The sequence below is a fragment of the Geotrypetes seraphini genome, chromosome 11 (genome assembly GCF_902459505.1).
Source record: "Geotrypetes seraphini chromosome 11, aGeoSer1.1, whole genome shotgun sequence".
Classification (NCBI taxonomy): Eukaryota; Metazoa; Chordata; class Amphibia; order Gymnophiona; family Dermophiidae; genus Geotrypetes; species Geotrypetes seraphini.
In genome coordinates, this window is record NC_047094.1 from 2,304,636 (window position 1) to 2,325,552 (window position 20,917).

The 20,917-nt window shown below is 46.1% G+C and overlaps 1 protein-coding gene across 6 annotated transcripts in view; it reads right to left on the reverse strand.

Annotated features, from left to right (window-relative positions):
* Positions 1–15,047, reverse strand: part of TNRC6A (trinucleotide repeat containing adaptor 6A) — a 331,359-nt gene extending 316,312 nt beyond the window's left edge. For 5 of the 6 annotated variants that reach the window (XM_033914462.1, XM_033914457.1, XM_033914460.1 and 2 more), the window contains exons 1-2: positions 14,407–14,480; positions 13,459–13,506 (exon numbers count right to left, since the gene is read on the reverse strand). In XM_033914462.1, coding sequence (XP_033770353.1) covers positions 13,459–13,506; positions 14,407–14,465 — 107 coding nt within the window. In that variant the 5' untranslated portion in view covers positions 14,466–14,480. Of the gene's footprint in view, positions 1–13,458; positions 13,507–14,406; positions 14,481–14,801 lie in introns of those variants that run through there. The other variant, XM_033914459.1, reaches the window with a different exon arrangement.
* Between the last annotated feature and the right edge of the window lie 5,870 nt (positions 15,048–20,917).

Genomic DNA, 20,917 nt, shown 5'->3' on the forward strand with positions numbered 1-20,917 from the left:
GGATATGCTGTGCAAATAGCAGCCTCAGCGACCAGTCCGTAACTGCCAAGATTCTCCCACCCACGCATGAGGACAAGCTCGCGCCTCCCGCGCGCGGGAAGGCACCGGCTCGTTCAACTGAGTGCAAAATACACTTCTGGAGCCCTCCATCGAACATTTCCACACATTCCAAATTTTAACAAAGCTTAGCAAAGCTTAGCATTTGAGAAATAAATCATCTAATTGTTGAACCACGCGATCACACAGCTGAAGTTTCAAAGAATTACAAAACATAATAGCAGTTCTAAGACAACCCCAACAACTAAACACACAGCTCCAACACCACCAGAAAATATAACCTGCAGTTGGAACAGCAAAAGAAATACTCACAACCTGGTTGACAGGGCTGGTAGAGCCGGTAGACACCGGTCGAGCTCACAGACAGGGCACAATCATAGATAGCAAATGCGGTCTCACATTTTTTTTTTTTTTAAAGGGAAAGAAGAAAAAAATAGAGACCCAGTTAGACCCTCTATCACTGAAGGGAGGGTGAGGCAGGGACCTGGAGGGGCCCAGGTGTAACCCCTAAAGCCGGCACCGTTCAGCCGGACACCCCTATCTCACTGAAGAGAAAAACACTCAACAGGAGAAATAGAATGGTCATCTCACTGAAGAGCAAACCTCCACAGCCAGAATTCAGAAGCTAGTTGAATAGCGATCATAACCTGCTGGGAGATAGAGCATACTGGAGCTACAGGAGGAGTGCCAGTCAATAGGACCTCCTGTTAATCAGTTTCTCTATCTCCGCCTGCTGGTAGATGTGGGCTATCCCATTGGTCTCTGGATTCATCTGCTGCTGTTGCTAAGGAATGTATATTTTTGATTAAAATGTTAAAGGAAAGGGGGGGTAGGGAATAAATTTATATATTTGATGTTATATTAGAAAGAAATTCAAGTGATGTATTTAATTTCAAATGTTTTATTATTTGTACACTTGATGTAAGATTGAAAATGAATAAAGAATTAAAAAAAAAATTATTTTAATAATAATAATCCTATATAATAAAAGGTTAAGCGGCGCATGCGCTTTAAAAAAAGCGTGATCCCTGCCACTGTGGTGTGTGATCCTTGGCCATGTTCCATTTTAGAACCCGGCTACAGGGATCACTCTGGCCACTCCCCCTCCTCCCACGAACACAATGGAGCTTCAACTCACCAACCGCCGCCGTCGCTGCTCCTCCTCTTCCAAAGCAGCCTGCGATCGTGGCCGGCTTTAGCGAACCGCGCAGGCCGCTCTCCAAACTCAGTAGCAGTTCCCTCTGATGCACGGGATCGCGTCAGAGGGAACATGCTACCGAGTTGGAGAGCGGCCTGCGAGGTTCGCTAAAGCCGGCCACGATCGCAGGCTGCTTTGAAGAGGAGCAGGCCAGAAGATGCCGGGATGGAGGGAGGGTATTAATGGGGCCAATACAGGGGGGGGGGGACAGGGGGAAGGGAAAAGGGGCTGCTTTGGGGGGGAGGGGTGTGCTTGGGACACACAGCTGTGCTCGGGGGAGGGGGAAGACAAAAGGGGCCATGGAGAGACAAGAAGAGGGAAAGGGGGCTGCTTTTTTTTTTGGGGGGGAAGTGTGCTGGGGACACACAGCTTTGCTGTGGGGGGAAGACAGAAGGGGCCATGGAGAGATAGGGAGAGGGAAAGGGGGCTGCTTTGGGTGGGGGGGAAGTGTGCTTGGGACAGACAGCTTTGCTCTGGGGGGGAAGACAGAAGGGGCCATGGAGAGACAGGGAGAGGGAAAGGGGGCTGCATTGAGGGGAGGGGGTGTGCTTGGGGCAAACAGCTTTGCTCTGGGGGGAAGACAGAAGAGGGCCATGGAGAGACAGTTAGGGAGAGGGAAAGGGGGCTGCTTTGGGGGAAGGTGTGTGCTGGGGGCAGACAGCTTTGTTTGGGGGAGGGGAACACAGAAGGACACAGACAGCGGCCAAGAAGAGAGAGATAAAGAAACACAGTCAGACAGACACATCTATTCTAGCACCCGTTAATGTAACGGGCTTAAAGACAAGTAATAATAATAACTTTATTTTTGTATACCGCAGTACCAGAATAGTTCAGAGCGGTTTACATGACAAGAGACTGTACATCTACATCGAAGTTACAAATCAGTCAATCAATCAATATAACTTAGCAAGTCAGGAGCAGGCAAGAAGGAGATAGCGAGGTTATAAACAAGTCAATCAGCGTAGCTTAGGAGGTCAGGTGCAGGTAGGTAGGAGGTGTAGGTAGGTAGGAGGCAGGTAGGTAGGAGGTGCAGGTAGATGGGAGGTACAAGGCATAGTTAAAGGTAGAGTTACAAGGGGGGCGGGAGTCAGAGATATTTGTCAAAGAGATAAGTTTTGATTGATTTCCTGAAAGTTTTGTAGGAGGGAGAATTAGAGATGAGAGTGGAAAGACAATTGTTCCATTTGCCTTCCTGGAAAACCAGGGATCTGTCAAGGAATCTCTTGTAGATGCAGCATTTTAGGGACGGGAAGGCAAACAAGTGGGCGTTACGTGATTGGAGACGAGCCTGTTAGGGTTTTGAAGCAGAGGCAAGCAAATTTGAAGATAATCCTTGCCTCCATTGGCAGCCAGTGGAGCTTTTTGTAGAAGGGGCTTATATGGTCTGATTTTTTGAGATTGTAGATGAGTCAAACGGCTGCATTCTGAACGAGTCTTAAGCGTTTGATGGTTTTTTTAAATGAACCTAGGTAGATGATATTGCAGTAATCTAGGATACTCAGGATTAGTGACTGGACCATACTTTTCAAGAATGGATATTTTGCCGCTGCCAACTTTGAGTGACTAGCGCCCTACGTCCAAATCGGACATAGACAAATCTTTTGATCATGCCCCTCTATGGTATTGCACCAGCAATGAACCTGAACAGAAAATGGATAACTAATGTGCTAACAAATGCCTAACACTACTCAACACATACAAAGGTGATAGTTTTGAAATGGAAAGTTAAACCAATTAGGATTTCCTCCAAACAAATGTCACATTAAATAAATAACTTACTGAGAAGAAGAAATTAGGTCCTTACCTGCTAATTTTCTTTCTTTTAGTCCCTCCAGACCGGCACAGAAACGGATGGGTTTCACTCCTCTGCCAGAGGTGACGACTGCGACACTGACTCAGAGGTGACGACTGCGACACTGACTTTTGGCATCAGTACAACTGGGATGTGCAGTCCCTCTCGAAATCAGTCTTTACAAATAGCCAAGCAGAAATCAACTAGGCTTATTCAGAACCTATGACGCCACACTCACATGGAGAAAAAAAACATAAGCCTAGCCCCAAGCGGACCAGGAAAACATTGGTGGATACTGATTAGAACAAGAACCTTCCCCAAACATCCCATAGTTCGCCAGCTAAACCAGCCAAACCAAATGCTGCTGCTTCACGCAACGAGTGGTGGACACCTGGAATGCTCTCTCAGAGGAGGTTATTGCGGAATCCACCGTTCTAGGATTTAAAAACAAACTAGATGCACATCTCCTTACGAGAGGTATAGAAGGATACAGGTGACTAAAATTATGCCAGGTGTACACCTGGCTGGGCCTCCACGTGTGCGGATCGCTGGATTTGATGGACCGAAGGTCTGATCCGGAGATGGCAGTTCTCCCCCAACAACCAAACACCCGCAGGAAAAAAACCATACTCTTCGCAAAAAGCACAGAATAACACAACAGGATGGGGTTCTGTGCTGGTCTGGAACTCGAACAAATTTATCAATGGTTAGATATAAATAGGTTAGCCCTTAATATTGAAAAAACAAAGACGATGCTTTTCCCATGGAAAGAAACTCCTAAACTTATTGCCCCTATTACTATAAAAAATATTCCTTTGCAATTGGTTAATACCATTAAAATCCTAGGAGTTATATTCGACAGTAAATTAACTTTTCACGAACATATTGGTAGTATCGTCAAATCATCTTTCTATGGACTTCGTCAAATCCGTTCCCTCTCACAATAACTTTGTTCTAAATCACTTAATATTCTTATCCACTCCTTAGTAATCTCTAAAATCGATTACTGTAACGCCCTTTTTAAAGGAATTGCTCAAAGTGAAATTAGACATCTACAAATCATACAAAATACTTCTATCAAACTTATAACAAAAACAAAAAAATTTGATCACGTAACACCACTTCTTAAGAACGCTCATTGGCTTCCGATATCTCATAGAATAACTTATAAACTATGCCTACTTACTTTTAAATCAATACTTTTTAAAACACATAGAAACATAGAAGATGACGGCAGAAAAGGGCTACAGCCCATCAAGTCTGCCCACTCTGCTTACCCACCCCCTGTCTATGCCCTAATGACCCAATTTCCTTATCTTGACCCTCGTAGGGATCTCACATGGGTATCCCATTTATTCTTAAAGTCTGTCACGCTGTCTGCCTCAATCACCTGCACTGGAAGCTTGTTCCAATGATCAACCACTCTCTCTGTGAAGAAATATTTTCTGGTGTCGCCATGAAATTTTCCGCCCCTGAGTTTGAGCGGGTGCCCTCTTGTGGCCGAGGGTCCCTTGAGAAAGAAAATATCATCTTCCACTTCGACACGTCCCGTGAGGTACTTAAATGTTTCGATCATGTCTCTCCTCTCCCTACGTTCCTCAAGAGTGTAGAGCTGCAATTTGTTCAGTCTCTCTTCGTACGAGAGACCCTTGAGCCTCGAGATCATCCTGGTGGCCGTCCGTTGAACCGATTCAATTCTGCGCACATCTTTATACCCGCATTTATTTTTAAATCACTGATTCCTTACTCCTCAAACAGAACATTGCGGTCAAACGAACAACATTTATTGACAATTCCTTCTCTCAAGATCATCAATACTAGAAGACAATTTATCTTTTCCGTTACTGCCCCACAAATGTGGAATTCTCTTCCAATTTATTTAAGAGAGGAACAGAATATTGATAAATTTAAGACTAATTTAAAAACATTTCTTTTCAAAGATGCTTTTGAGCAATAATTTTTAATCTTTAATTTATTAATAATGTTGTATTTGACCATGCATCTTAAATTCCTAACCTTGTGTTTTTACCTGACTACCTTTTCTATAATAATTTGTAGTTCAAATCCCCTTCGCCTTTTTGTTCTTGTTTGTTAAGTTTGTATATAGTCTAGTTTATTTTAATGTTTATGTTTAAATAATGTATTACTTTTAATATTGTAATTTTAACTGTTTTTTATGTATGTTCATCGCTTTGAAGTATGATTAAGCGATTAATCAAAAACTTTAATAAACTTGAAACTTGGAATGACTAAAAGAAAGAAAATTAGAAGGTAAGGACCTAAATTTCTCTTTCTTTATCGTCCCTCCAGATTGGCACAGAAACGGATGGGACATACCAAAGCAGTACCCATCATGGGTGGGACCCCTGAAGGGCTGCCACTAGAACGCACTCACTAAATACTGTCTCGACGTGCCTGAATGTCCACATGGTAGTGTTGTACAAAGGAATGGAGAAAAGACCAAACGCAACTTTACTGATATCCACTGGACATACAATAGAAGACTCAGCCCAAGAAGCTGCCTGATCCCAAGTGGAATGAGCTTTGAGAAATTCCGGAACACACTTTTTCTGAAGGTACGCCGAAGCGATAGCCTCCTTGATCCTTTGCACAATGGTAGCCTTGGACGCACCTTCCCCCCCCCTCCACCCCCTAATAAGGATCCGCTAAGAGGACAAAAAAGACGATCCGATTTCCAGAACTCCTGGGTCCACCGAACATAAGAGCAAAGGACCCTATGGACATCCAATTTGTGCAACTATCTCTGCTTCAAAGAGCCCTCCGGACTATCCAAGCCCGGGAGGACCACGAACTGGTTGACATGAAAAGGCTAAACCACCTTCGGCAGAAAGAAGGGAACCAGCCATAGCCTGACCCGCTCCTGAGAGAACTCCAGAAAAGGCGGGGACGGAGGGGATTTCTGTCCCCGAGCAACTCTCTAGCTAGCTTTAACAAACTTCAACACAAACTGTACAAACAGACCACTCCACCTGCTGGAGACTGAGAAAAGGCTGATTGTAAGAGGGACTGCACAGCCCACTTGTACTGATGCCAGAAGTCAGTGTCTCAGTCTCCAACTGCTGGCACAGGAGCGTAAACCCATCCGTTTCTGTGCCGATAAACAAAATCAGTTTACCTACATAAGAGTCCTACTGTAGGTCATGTTTTCTGTAGTGTATTTAGAATTGTTGACAGATGCACAGACTCCAAAATTAACAAAGATAAATCAAGATTTATTCAAGTTACAAAATCTGAAACACTAGAAATCCTTAATTTGTTGCAGGATATTTCTTACTAGAATCCATTTCCTAGAAAACACACACCACATTTTTTGATGGTATTTGAATTGAAAATACAGTGGTACCTCGGTTTACGAGTGTTTTGCAAGACGAGCAAAACATTTGCAAAATCGGTGCCTCGGAAACCGAGCATGGCTCGATTTACGGGCACCCCCCCCTCGAACCAGCACCCCCCCCCCGCCACGATTGGGCACCCCCCCCCGACACGATCCAACCCCCCCGACACGATTGGGCACTCCCCCGACACGATCCGACCCCCCCCCCAACACAATTGGGCACCCCCCGCCGCTTCTTACCCTCATCTGGGCACACTTGAAAATTGGCCTTCTCCTCTGCTGTGCCTTGAGCATGCTCAGATGCTCAAGGCCCAGCAGAGGAGGAAGCCGATTTTCAAGAGTGCCCAGATGAGGGTAAGAAGCGGCGGGGGGGTGCCTAATTGTGTTGGGGGGTATGTCGGATCGTGGCAGGGGGGTGCCAGATCACAGGGGGGGGGCCTGATCGCGGGGGGGGCCTTCGAGGGGAGCAATGCCGGTTCTCGGGGGGGGGGAACGCATCAAAGCAAGTTTCCATTATTTCCTATGGGGAAACTCGCTTTCATAAACGAGCATTTTGGATTACGAGCATGCTCCTGGAACGGATTATGCTCGTAATCCAAGGTACCACTGTTCTAACATTGTTTTGATAAGGAAGAGATCAGATACATAAACCACAAAGAGATGTCAAAGAAAACACAACTTGTAGGCAATAAGATAACTGGATCCTGATTTTTTTTTTAAAAATCAAACTTCCCATTTTAAAAAAGGTTCCACCCAATTTCTCTTATGTACAAGCCCTTCATTCGGGCCTTTTCTCCCCAGAAATGGGTCATATTGCCTTGACCCCACTACTGAAAAAATCTGACCTTGACCCTTCCATACCATCCAGCTATCGCCCAATTGCAAATATCCCTCTCCTAACCAAGATGCTAGAGTCCATTATTTCTACCCAACTCTCATCATACTTAGAGAGATTCTCTATTCTCCTACCCTATCAATATGGCTTTCGTCCCAAGTTCAGCACCGAATCCCTACTGTCCTCCCTGATCTCAAAGGTTCATCAACTTCACTCTCGAAACAAGTTCGCCATCCTCCTACAATTTGACCTTTCCACTGCTTTCGACGTTGTCCACCATGATATTCTTGTTTAACAATTCTCTGAGATAGGCATTAACTCCACAGTCCTAGACTGGTTCTCAAAATTCCTCCACTCTCGTTCTTACACTGTCAACATGAATGGCACCTCATCCTCCCCCTGGAAACCGAATTGTGGAGTCCCGCAAGGCTCTCCCCTATCTCCTATCCTTTTCAACATCTATATGTCCTCCCTCAAACTCCTCCATCTATCCCCCCTTGAAACAATTTACACTTATGCTGATGACATCCACAGTCTGGGAAACAAGATCCTAGATTTGGAGATAGAAATGAGGAATGCCGACCTGGATGTGGTGGCGATATCTGAGACCTGGCTCACAGACTCCCACGCGTGGGACATGGTCATACCAGGTTACAACTTGCTTCGTCGGGACAGGGAGGGCAAAATGGGAGGTGGGGTAGCATTATATACTAAAGATGACATTAAGGTCACCAGAATCACAGATGTACAGTACACTGGGGAATCCCTTTGGGTAAATTTGGCCAGAGGGAAGGACAAATGCCTATATCTTGGCGTGGTATACAGACCCCCAAAACATCAAGAAGACCTAGATTTGGAATTAATCGGAGATATAGAGAATATCACCTTGCGGGGGGACACAGTATTGGTAGGTGACTTCAACATGCCCGATGTGGATTGGGTCACGCTTTCCTCTGCTTCCGGCAGCAGCAGGAAGCTATTAAACTCTTTGAATGGAGCAGGACTCAGGCAACTGGTAATTGAGCCAACAAGGGATCAGGCAATTTTGGACCTGGTACTTACCAACGGAGAAAGTATCACAGAGGTCTCGGTGGGTGAAACTTTGGCCTCCAGTGACCACAATATGATTTGGTTCAATCTCAGGAAAGGTTTCACGAAATCTACCACATTGACCAAGGTTCTCAAGTTCAAGGACACAAATTTCCAGGACATGGGAGACTTCGTTCACCAGGCGCTACAAACCCAAGCAGATACCGACAGCGTGGAAGAAATGTGGTCAACTTTGAAAACCACCATACAGGAAGCAACAAACCGCTATGTTAAATCAGTAAGCAAACGAAGTAGGAACAACAAGCCACAGTGGTTCTCTATGGAGATCTCAGACCTCATCAAAGAGAAGAAAAAAGCATTCATCTCTTACAAACAATCAGGGACACAGGACTCCAGAGTAGATTATCTGACCAAATCAAGAGCCGTCAAAGCGGCAGTTAGAGAGGCCAAATTCCGCATGGAGGAGTCTCTAGCAAAGAATATCCAGAAGGGAGATAAATCCTTCTTCAGGTATATTAGTGACAGGAAAAAGAACTCAGGCGGGATAGTACGACTCAGAAAACCAGACGGAGACCATGTGGAGACGGACTCGGAAAAGGCCCAACTGTTAAATGAATACTTCTGTTCAGTCTTCACCCGCGAGGTGCCGGGAATCGGCCCTCAACCACATACAAGGATTAAATCAGTAGACCCGTTTAGTAATTTCAAATTTACACCCAGCAGCGTCTACTGCGAGCTGTCAAAAATCAAGGTCAACAAGGCAATGGGGCCTGACAACCTACACCCTAGGGTACTCAGGGAGTTGGGAGATGTCTTGGCGGAACCACTATCCGCGCTCTTTAATCTCTCCCTTAGTACAGGTAACGTCCCGATGGACTGGAAGACGGCTAACGTCATTCCACTACACAAGAAAGGCTCCAGGGTGGATATGGCAAACTACAGACCAGTGAGTCTCACTTCAATAGTGAGCAAACTAATGGAAACCCTAATCAAACACCAAATGGATAGGATCATGGACGAGGAGAATCTGCGGGATCCCCGCCAACATGGATTTACTAAGGGGAGATCGTGCCAATCCAACCTGATCGGCTTCTTTGACTGGGTGACGAGGAAGCTGGATGTTGGTGAGTCCCTGGACATCGTCTATCTGGATTTCAGCAAAGCATTTGATAGCGTGCCACACCGCAGGTTGCTGAACAAGATGAGTTCTTTAGGTTTGGGCGACACTTTAACAAAATGGGTTGGGAACTGGCTTGGAGGTAGGCTTCAGAGGGTGATGGTGAATGGCACTCCCTCCGAGATGTCGGAGGTGATAAGTGGAGTGCCACAGGGCTCCGTCCTAGGCCCGATCTTGTTCAACATCTATATAAGAGACCTGACAGAAGGGCTTCGAGGTAAAATAACATTGTTTGCCGATGATGCCAAACTGTGCAATGTAGTGAGCAAAAGCACAACAGACAAAAAAGCAATGACAGACGATATGGTGCATGACTTACTTCTGCTGGAGCACTGGTCTAGGTCCTGGCAACTCAGTTTCAATGCCAAAAAATGCAAAGTCATGCACCTGGGAAGCCAGAATCCATGCAAGATCTACACCCTAAATGGCGAGATCCTGACAAGAACTGTAGCAGAAAGAGACTTGGGAGTGATTGTCAGGGAAGACATGAAGTCGGCAAACCAAGTGGAGCAAGCTTCATCCAAAGCAAGGCAAATCATAGGTTGCATACGCAGGAGTTTCATCAGCCGTAAACCTGAAGTCATTATGCCACTATATAGATCCATGGTGAGACCGCACCTGGAGTACTGTGTGCAATTCTGGAGGCCGCATTACCGCAAGGATGTGCTGAGACTGGAGTCGGTCCAGAGAATGGCCACCAGGATGGTCTCGGGACTCAGGGAGCTCCCGTACGAGGAGCGGTTGGGGAATTTGCAGCTCTACTCACTCGAGGAGCGTCGAGAGAGGGGAGACATGATCGAGACATTCAAATATCTCACGGGCCGCATCAAGGTGGAAGAAGACATCTTCTTCTTCAAGGGTCCCGCGGCAACAAGGGGGCATTCGTGGAAAATCAGGGGCGGGAAACTGCACAGTGACACTAGGAAGTTCTTCTTCACTGAAAGGGTGGTTGATCGCTGGAATAGTCTTCCACTTCGGGTTATTGAGGCCACCAGTGTGGCGGATTTTAAGGCCAGATGGGATAGACATGTGGGATCTATCCGCAAAGATAGATAGTGAGGATCACTGGGGTGGGCAGACTTGATGGGCCTTGGCCCTTATCTGCCGTCTATTTCTATGTTTCTATGTTTCTATCCTCGTCCTCCTCGAGACCGATTCGAACCTCACCAACCTGTCTAAAAACATATCCTCTTGTATAATGAACCTACAATCCTGGGCCCATACTGTGCAAATGAAACTGAACGAGTCCAAAACAAAACTTCTTTGGCTCGGCCCAAAACTAGACCAACTACCCACCTCCATCCCACTACTCTCTGGCTCCACTCTGCAGCTTGAGTTCTCGAGCAATGTTCTGGGCGTCATCATTGATTCCACATTGTCCTTCAACGACCACCTCCAATCCTTGGTAAAAAAAAATGCTTTTTCAGCCTTCATATGCTGAGGAAAGTTAGATCCTGCTTCCATCAAAAACATTTTACCCTCCTTGTCCAATCCATCATCCTTTCCAGATTAGACTATTGCAACTCTATCTACTTAAGCCTAACTAAGGAAACCTTCATAGATTTCAGCGGATTCAGAATGCCACAGCCAAGCTCATCTTCGCCAAAAGTAAATTTGACCATGTCTCTCCGCTCCTGTCCAAGCTTCACTGACTTCCGATAATCGCCAGGGTCCACTTTAAATGCGCCTGTCTAGTTTTCAAAATCCTACACGGTATCCTCCCTCCCTTTTCCCTCTTTCTTGGAATTCTTCAAACCCTAATACCACCAGACCCTCCCACAAATTAAAACTATCCTTCCCCTCACTAAAAGGCATTTCCCATACAGGAAAGCTAGAGACCTCCCTCCCCTTCAAAATCACTGAGCTCTGGAACAACCTTAACTCCCCTCTTCGGAACTTGAGCTCTCTCCAAGTTTTCCGCAAACATCTGAAAACCTGGCTTTTCTCAAAAATGTAAGCCTCTCTCCAACTTTGGTATCCCAAAACTTTGGTATCAAAAAACTTTTCATATCTGGCATCTCAAGTCCTCTAAATATTCTTCATACTTCGATCTCTAACCCTTTATTGTAGTTCCTTCCTATTTCATCTCCTGTAAACCATGTCGAGCTCTACGAACGTGGAGAAGATGCGGTATACAAACCTAAGGATTAGATTAGAATATAAATTAGATTTTTATTTCTGATTGCCAATGAATAGGGCTCTAAAACATAAACCCCTGAAATTTCCCAGTACACTTCTGCCTCCCTATTCGCGGGGCTTAGAGGCAGAGCCGGTCCACGAATAGGGAATAATTGCGAATAACTTTTGGGCAGGCTCTGACCCACTCCTGGAGGGGGTTGTTCAGAGCATGTACCTTACCTCGAGGTCTAGCGGTGACACGGGGCAGGAGCGATCTTCCTACACTCCTGTTCCATGCAGAGCCATGTTGCTGAGTTCCCGGGGTTTCATGAGACAACAGGAACTCCCTGTTGTAGTCCACGGGAACTCGCAGTACAGCTCTGCATGGGGCAGGAGTGTAGGAAGATCGCTCCTGCCCCGCGTCACCGCTAGAACGCCAGGTAATGTCCATCCTCCGATCGTCCCCCTCCAAGTCCTAGGGCCATTTTTTTTTTCAATGCCTCCCGGGGGGGGGGGGGGGGACCTGGGGGAAAAACTCTCGGATAATCGAAACCGTAAACATCGAAAACGCGAATAGGGAGGGAGAAGTGTAACTCAACAGCATCACTTTTGACGAAATCTAGAAGAAAAACCCAACAGCACAGAACACTGCAGTAGAGAGCTGTACGGGGACGACGGGAATCCCGCGGTGGGAGGGGGAAGAGAAGGACGCTGAAAGGACATGGGGAAGACAAAGGGGTGGAGAAGGACGCTGAAAGCACATGGGGAAGACAAAGGGGGGGAGAAGGACGCTGAAAGGACATGGGGAAGACAGGGGGGGAGAAGGATGCTGAAAGGACATGGGGAAGACAGAGGGGGAGAAGGATGCTGAAAGGACATGGGGAAGACGGGGGGAGGAGGACGCTGAAAGGACATGGGGAAGACAGAGGGGGAGAAAAAACATAGAAACATAGAAATAGACGGCAAATAAGGGCCACGGCCCATCCAGTCTGCCCACCTCAATGACCCTCCCTATCTATCTCTGCGAATAGATCCCACATGTCTATCCCATTTGGCCTTAAAATCTGGGGAGAAGGACGCTGACAGGACTTCGGGAAGATGGGCGGGAGAAGGACGCTGAAAGGAAATGGGGAAGAGAGAGTGGGGAGAAGACGCTGGCAGGGAAGAAGACAGAGATGTCAGACTATGGGGGGAACGGAGGGAAGAAGATGGGTGACAGACCAATTTGGAAGGGGGGGGGGAGAAAGGAAGAGGCACAGTAACAGAGCAAATGGAAGACGCAGAAAGAGAGATAGTGGATGGAAGGAATTGAATGAGAACATGAGGAAAGCAGAAACCAGGCAACAAAGGTAGGAAAAAATTCTATTTCTTTTTTTTTTTTTGCTTCAGGATAAAGTAGTATATTAGTTGTATTGATAAAAATTTATAAACATTAGAGGCTCTGGTAGAAAACCCGTTTACTAAGTATGTATTCTTCCCAATTAATATTTCAAAATTAATAAAGTCTTTTTGCTTATTTGTAAATGGGTTTCTACCAGAGCCTTTAATTCAGTAGCATAATTAAATGAAATAACTATTTCTGAAGTTTATAGGAACGGGAGGGGACGGAGAGGATTCCTCACGGGGACGGGTGGGGATGGAGGGATTCCTCGCGGGGACAGGTGGGATTCCTCACGGGGACGGGTGGGACTTTGGCGGGGATGGGTGGGATTTCTGTCCCCGCGCAACTCTCTACACTGCAGCTCACTCTCATCTAGAATTGTAATGGACTTTGATCATCATCTCATGTGACCAGATGTGATGATCCTGCTTCACAGTCCCTTAAGTATATAGAGTGTACTCCAGGGAACCAATGTGCATTTAATATAGTGCTTACCTTGATTGTTTCCTTTCAACTTCTTTGGTAGCTTTGGCTTCCAGTTCTCTGGAATACAAGAGCAGAGCATTACTAACCAGTACCAGGTCTAGTGGGAAAACAAGCCCTAAGCTTAAAAGCTACATACTGTATAACTGGTCTAGGTCACACCACTAACATTAGTCAGCAGCTGCAGTTTTGTCCACCTGCTCTAGTATCAACCTTACAAAGACTGGCCCATCTCTTACAATACACCAATGCAAAGGAAAAATGGTATCCTTCAACTGTTTGATTGACATTAACTACAGCTCTTAATTGGCAAGACTTAGGACCTTGGAAGACCTGCAACCTAGGGTAGGAGAATATATGGTCGCTGGCCAAAAACAGTCCCTGGTATGACTGTGGGTTAGAAAACAACATGGGAGGGAGGCAGGAAGCCCCATTCAACAGAGAACATTAGGTAAGACTGCAAGTCCTATGTGAAATCTGCATGAAATACAATATAATCATAGCGAAAGCAGGGGCTCCTTTACTAATCTGTGCCTAAAGCTAAGAAGGCCACAGGTATAAAGTGGGCTGCATGGCACTTAACGCACACTAATTCATTAGGGCACCTCAGTAAAAGGTACCCCAAGTTGTTAACCCTTTAACTGGCAATGGTGAAAGAACTGCTTTATGTAACTTGATGTTAAAGGGAGCAACAATGCCAAATAAAGGGTTAAGAAGAAAAAAAGAAACAGGGTTTGTGAGTAGGTTCCAGATTTTTTAAAAAAGGGGTAATGGGGTTGAGTTTACAGAGATCCGAAGCCACAAATCCCCAGTTTTTATACTTGTTTGATTTGGTTAGAGATGAGATGAAAGTAGTAAAATTAGTCTGATTGGTGTTAACACTTGTTTTTGTTTAGGGGGGGTCAGTACACTGTGTAGCCTTCTTTCTATTTTGGTATTCCTTGGGGTTTTCTTTACTACCTGTAATTGAAAAAAAATAGCTCAATATCCTCCTTTTCTAAACACAGAAGGGTGACCATAAGCTCTTCAGAGCAGGGACTGTCTCTTGTATGTTTTGCTGTACAGCGCTGCGTATGTCTAGTAGAAAATGTTATGCACAAGTAAGGTGAATGGGGGGGGGGGGAGAGAGAGAGGCCTGGCACATGCGCACAAAGATTTTGCGCTAAGCAGGGCTCGCTGTAGCGCTAATGCGGAGGCCAAAGCGTCAGCCCCTCCCCCTCCCCCTCCATCCCTCCTCCCTCGGGCCGTGTTTGTTGGCTAAGGGGGGAGAGAACGAGAACGGTTCCAGCCCCCCCCTCGTAGCACCTGAAGAGCCCGGCCCCTCCCCCACCGACTGACCTCCCGACCGCCCTCACCTCATGTAGTAAAGTGCACCGCAGGGAGCCAGCGAACGCGCCCGGGCCGGGCAGGGGGAGAGGTCGGTCAAAGGCCACCGGAGGGACCGCCTCAGCCCATCGTTTGCAGCATTTCGTGCGCGGAGCAGCCGCTCGCCCGAGCCGCCATTTTCTGGCTCTCAGGAATGCCGTGCCGGAAGAGGCCGCCGCGCGCCCGCTGAGCCACTTCCGGTTTGCGGCCGGGCGGAGCTTGTCGCCGTGGAAACGCGCTCCCTGGGCGGAAGCGGTCCTAGTCTTGGACGGCCTTCGCGCCACGACGTCATACTTAGAGCCGTGAAGCCTTCTGGGAAGCCGAGTAGGTGCTTCGAGCATTTTCCCCGGTGGGCTCACAATCTCTCTAAGTGACTTGGCCGGGGTAACCACTGCAGAAGTGAGCCATTGTGACGTCACTGATGTGGTTGGCTCTTAGGCATTATGACATCACAATGTGAGCTGGGGAATGTTGCTACTCTTTGGCTTTCAAGGGATTGGGACTTTTTGTAGTTTCACAACCACACTCAAAGCAGTTTACAGACAGCATTTTCCCTGTCTGTCCTGGTGGGCTCACAATCTATCTAATGTTCCCTGGGGCCGTGGAGGATTGATTGACTTGCCCAGGGAAAGTGTTGAGGAACCTGATGCGCCACTTTCAGTTTGAATATAGAAACAAGATGGCAGATAAAGGGCAACTGGCACATCGAGTCAGCCATTTTCTCTTTCTCTCTCCGAGAGATCAAGTTTATTAGGATTTTATATACCGCCTATCAAGGTTATCTAAGTGGTTTTTACAATCAGGTACTCAAGCATTTTCCCTCTCTGTCCCGGTGGGCTCACAATCTATGTAATGTACCTGGGGCTATGGAGGATTAAGTGACTTGCCCAGGGTCACAAGGAGCAGCGCGGGGTTTCAACCCACAACCCCAGGGTGCTGAGGCTGTAGATCCAATCACTGCGCCACACACTCCTCATGTGCCTAGCCAAGGCCCTTTTGAAATATGTGCTGGGGGAGTTGTTTGGGATTTAAATCCACAACCTTTTACCCAGCTTCTATCATATGCACAGATAACAACCACATGCAGCAGTCGAGAAGCAGACACACACTTGTTCTACATGCTGTGTCGGCATTGAACCACACCTGGCAGACCACAAACCAAGCTGCATGCAAAGAAATTTTCTTTGAGCCGCTACTTCTGTTGTTTTGGGACTCTCCCTATGGACTGTTGCTGGTAAGAGGCAGGAGGAGAAAGGAAGTTTGCACAAATACATCAGTGATTAATAACTTGGTTGTAGCTATTAAGTTCTGTAGTGTTGGGGGGGAGACATAGATTTGGCAAAAATAAATAACATGTAAACCATCTACTTTTGAGGATCCTGCCAGGCGTGGAGTAGCAGCTCAGTGCAGCTCCTTGTGACTCCAAGCAAGTCACTTAATCCTCCATTTATTTATCATACTTACAGGCTGCTAGATCTATAGTTCTCTGTGGGTTACAACAAAACATACATAACCAACACAATATAGAAATATAAACAAAAAGATAGAGAATGACACGGGGACCGTTTACTATGGTCACCACAGTAAATCCGCAGGAATGGGGACAAGATCTTTCACCGCCCCATGGGAATGGGGTCAAGACCTTTCATCGCTCCATCAAAGCAGTGAAAAGTCTTGCTCCTGTGGTAAAAAAAATTGTGCCCATGTCAGACTTGGCATCTCCTCTCCAGCTCCTCTTGTGCCTATTTTACCTTCAGGAGCCAGCCATGCCACGATGAAGACAGAAGGAGCCCAAAACCAAAGCCTGGGGCCAATGTGATTTGAAGAATTAAATTACCAGACAACAAAAGATTAAAAAAAAAATAAAATTATATTTTGTGATTATAATATTTCAGATTTGAAATATGTATCCTGCTAGAGCTGGTATTAGACATAACTGGGGACTGCCAAGCCCAGGCTGTGCTTCTTTAGCTTCCAGCTGGCTTAGGGCTCTCTCTCTCTGACCAGAGGGCAGTTGCCCTAGTTGCACTCCCATAACACACTATTCTTGCCATGTGTGACTAAAGTATTCTGTTAACTTGATTTTTCTATGTAGCATTCCGTAGTAATTTGATTTGTTCAGTTTTCACAATAGTGGAGGGGATAATTGTGAAAGGGAGGGGAGACAGGGGTTTTGTTGATCCTTGCTCTGTATTATTTGTTTATAAAATGACAATTGTACAGAATAATCTCTTTTTATACTTTAATAAAATAAGTTCAGTATAAAATCAACTATTCGAGGCTTCTGCGGGTGGGATCTGACAGTTTGCAGGGCGGGGACGGGGCCTGAGCACACAGGGTGTCATTCTCTACAAAGCATTATTATGAATAAAATCTTAAGAACTTCCATCTCTAGAACTTTTTGCATCTGGTCAAAAGTGCCATTGACATTCACTGAGAGGTATCACAGGCATGCATAAATAAAATGGGTTTTACTGTAGTTCTTTCTTAAAAGGACTGAAATTGGACATTGCGTAGACATCGGGGGATAAACTGTTCCATAATTTAGGACCCATCATTTCAAACAAAGACCTCCTATAGATTTCCAGATGTATTAAACAAAAAGAAGGAACTTCCAATCGTGTATCGTTTGAAGACCTCCAGGCTCTAGAAGGATGATATAATCTCAACATAAGGAAATACAAGTCCATTAAGAGTCTTGAAGACCAAACAGATTGCTTTAAACATAATTCTATATTCTATTGGCAGCCAGTGAAGTGAAATTAATATACCGTATTTTTTGCTCTATAAGACACTTTTTTTCCACCCAAAAGTGGGTGGAAATATCTGTGCATCTTATGAAGCGAAGGTACTTTTTTTAAACACCCCACCTCGACCTACCGTTTTAAATGCCCGTGCCCCATACGGCTCTCCCTAGCGTTGGTGAGCACCCGAAGCCTCTTCTCACTCACTCGTGGTGTCCAGATCCAGCATCCTGCCCTTGCGAACGGCGGGGCCTTACCGCCAAGCTGCTTCCTGACCCAGTGAGAGAGGTCATCTTCCTACTGTGACCGCTGCTGACCTAATTCTGGCAGCCTGCACAGCGAACTTAGAAGGCTGCCATTGGCCTCCGAAGTACATTGCCTCTGCTGCGGTCCCGCCCCTGACGTCAGAGGAAGGGCGGGACCGCAGCAGAGGCAATATGCTTTGGAGGCCAATGGCAGCCTGCTAAGTTCGCTGTGCAGGCTGCCGTAATTAGGTCAGCAGTGGTCACAGCTGGAAGACGACCTCTCACTGGGTCAGGAAGCAGCTTGGTGGTAAGGCCCTGCCTGTTGCACTTCTAGTGATCAGAGGGCAGTAAAAGTGCCTCACTTTAGAGCAGTGGTTCCCAAACCTGTCCTGGAGGACCACCAGGCCAATCGGGTTTTCAGGCTAGCCCTAATGAATATGCATGGAGCAGATTTGCATGCCTATCACTTCCATTATATGCAAATCTCTCTCATGCATATTCATTAGGGCTAGCCTGAAAACCCGATTGGCCTGGTGGTCCTCCAGGACAGGGTTGGGAACCACTGCTTTAGAGATCACAGGAAACCAAAGCAGGAAGAGGGAGTAAGAATGCCTCATTTAGAGATCACAGGGAAGGAGAGAGCAGGAGTGGAACAAGAGTACATCCCCCTAGATATGACAGGGAAGGAGAACGCAGGAGGATAGCAAACCGGCGGGACACTGGATTGGGGGGGGGGGGGAGAGGCTTTCAAAGGACGTTGAGGAGAGGCAGGAAAACAGACTTGAAGACAAGGCAGATGCTGGACTAGAGGGGGTAGAGAGAGGAAACACTCAAAATGTTAGCAGAAGGATGATAGAAAGAGGGAGAAACCTGAAACAAAAGAGAGGCAGAAGATAGGGGGCAGATGTTGGACTTGGGGATGTATAGAGGGAATAGAGACAGAAAGAGAATGCAGAGAGGTGGAATGATTCTGGACAAGGTAGGGAGGAAAGAAGGAGAGAGAAACAGAGAAAGATCTGCAAGAAAGGAGAACAAATGCTGGACATGGGGATGGGATGGGGGGCTGTAAGCAGAAGAAAGACAGAGATAGAGACCTGGACTCAAAGGGCATGGGGCTGGATTGTGAAATAAATGTTGGGTGCACAGTCAGAAAGAAGTCCAACTAGAAACTAATTAAATCACCAGACAACAAAGGTAGGAAAAATGATTTTATTTTCAATTTAGTGATTGAAATGTCAGTTTTGAGAATTTATATCTGCTGTGTGTATATGAAAAATGAAAGGAAAAAATTGCATTACAATTAGTAGGGGAGGGGGGACAGGGTGCAGGGCCTTGCAAGGAGTGTGGGATTGGGTGCAGAGCCTGGCAGGGAGTGAGGGGGTTGGGTGCAGAGCCTGGTATATGTTAGTACACAATTTGGTTCAGAATGGTTTTTTTCTTGTTTTCCTACTCTAAATCTAGGGTGCGTCTTATGGAGCAAAAAATACGGTAGCTGTCTTGGGACACCCGTTTAAAACAAGCAGCAGCGTTGTAGTGGCCTCAGAAGGGCTTTGTGTAGACCCAGCAATAAACTATCAAAATGTGGAAAAATAAGAAATGAGAAAAGTTCAAAAAATTCCTGAAGACCTCTCAATATTTTTAGTCTATAAAAACAATAGAAATGAATTTTGAGGCTTGTTTTGTAGATAGTTTTGAATCAAGAATTCAAGATTTAACATCTTATCCAGTAACATTAATTCCAGATTTCCAAATACAATACATCTTGGGATATCAGAAGATTAAAACTCTGATAACAGCATATTTTAAGTTTCAAGCAATTTCCCATTAGCTGTTAATCAATTGTAAATACTGTTACTCAGAAAAGGTCTCATCCGTTGCCCCAGGTTCAAAATACAGTGGTGCCTCACACAACGAACTTAATTCGTTCCAGGAGCAAGTTTGTTATGCGAAAAGTTCATTATGTGAAACGCGTTAAACGCAGTGACTAACGACTGCCTGCAGTGCCTGCGCGGAAGGATGCAATACATCAGCAGTGATCGTGGAAGCTCGGGCGACTTCGTTGTGTGAAACGAAGTTCATTGTATGAATCAAGACATGAAGTTCGTTGTGTGCAGCGTTCGCTGTGCGAGGCACCACTGTAAATACCTATTTACTGTATAATATGTGAACAACTTTGATTTCTGACCTCAACAGGCCACCATTCAAAACAGGCTATTGAGCTTCATGGAACATTGGGCTGATGAGCTTCCAGGCAGGGGCCTTCTACGTAACAGTGACCCTCGCCTGTACTGTGATAGACAGTGCAAGTCTTGGTTTATGCAGGTGGCATATAGGGGGGTGGAAAGGAGCTACCAAGGAAGAAACATGGCAGGAGGCCCGTTTCCCCCCCACATACATACAATCATTCATTCAGTTTTCTGAGCTCAGAACGGTTTACATTAATTTGTTCAGGTAATTGAGCATTTTTCGCTGTCCTGGTGGACTCACTATCTACCGTAATATACAGCGCAACCTGAGCAATTGCTTAAGGCAGTGTACCGCAAACTTTTCTGGTTGGCGGCACACTAAAACCAGTGCCTCGGCCAGAAGTCACCCGGAAGTGCGCGGAGGCCTGTCTGGCTGCGACCCTGCCATTACAGGGATCCAAGAGGTGTGGGGAGAAAAGGCGAGATGTCGGCCATGAGGAAAGTCAGCTGCGCCAGCTGACTTCCTACAAGACGTGCCTCTCGCCACGAGAGGCACATCCTGTAGGCAGGCAGCCAGCGTGGATGACTCTTCTCACCAGTGTGTCGCGGCACACCAGAAATCTCAGGAGGCACACAATTTGCGATACACTGGCTTAAGGGCTAGATGCAGCATAGTAAAAGACTATGGGGCTTATAATAAAAATTTTTAAAAGTTCAAAAACTGGCCTAAATCTGTACTTGGGTGATTAAAAAGACAGAGCGTCCAAGTACCGATAATCAAAGCTGGTTTTAGACATATCTAAAACCAGCTTAGGCCTTTACACTGCCTCTGAACACCTAGAGCGAAAAGAGGTGTTTTTAGAGGAGGGGAAAGGACAGAAGGTGGGCTCACCTATACTTAGTCACAAGTACAGCCAGAAGTTTTTAACAA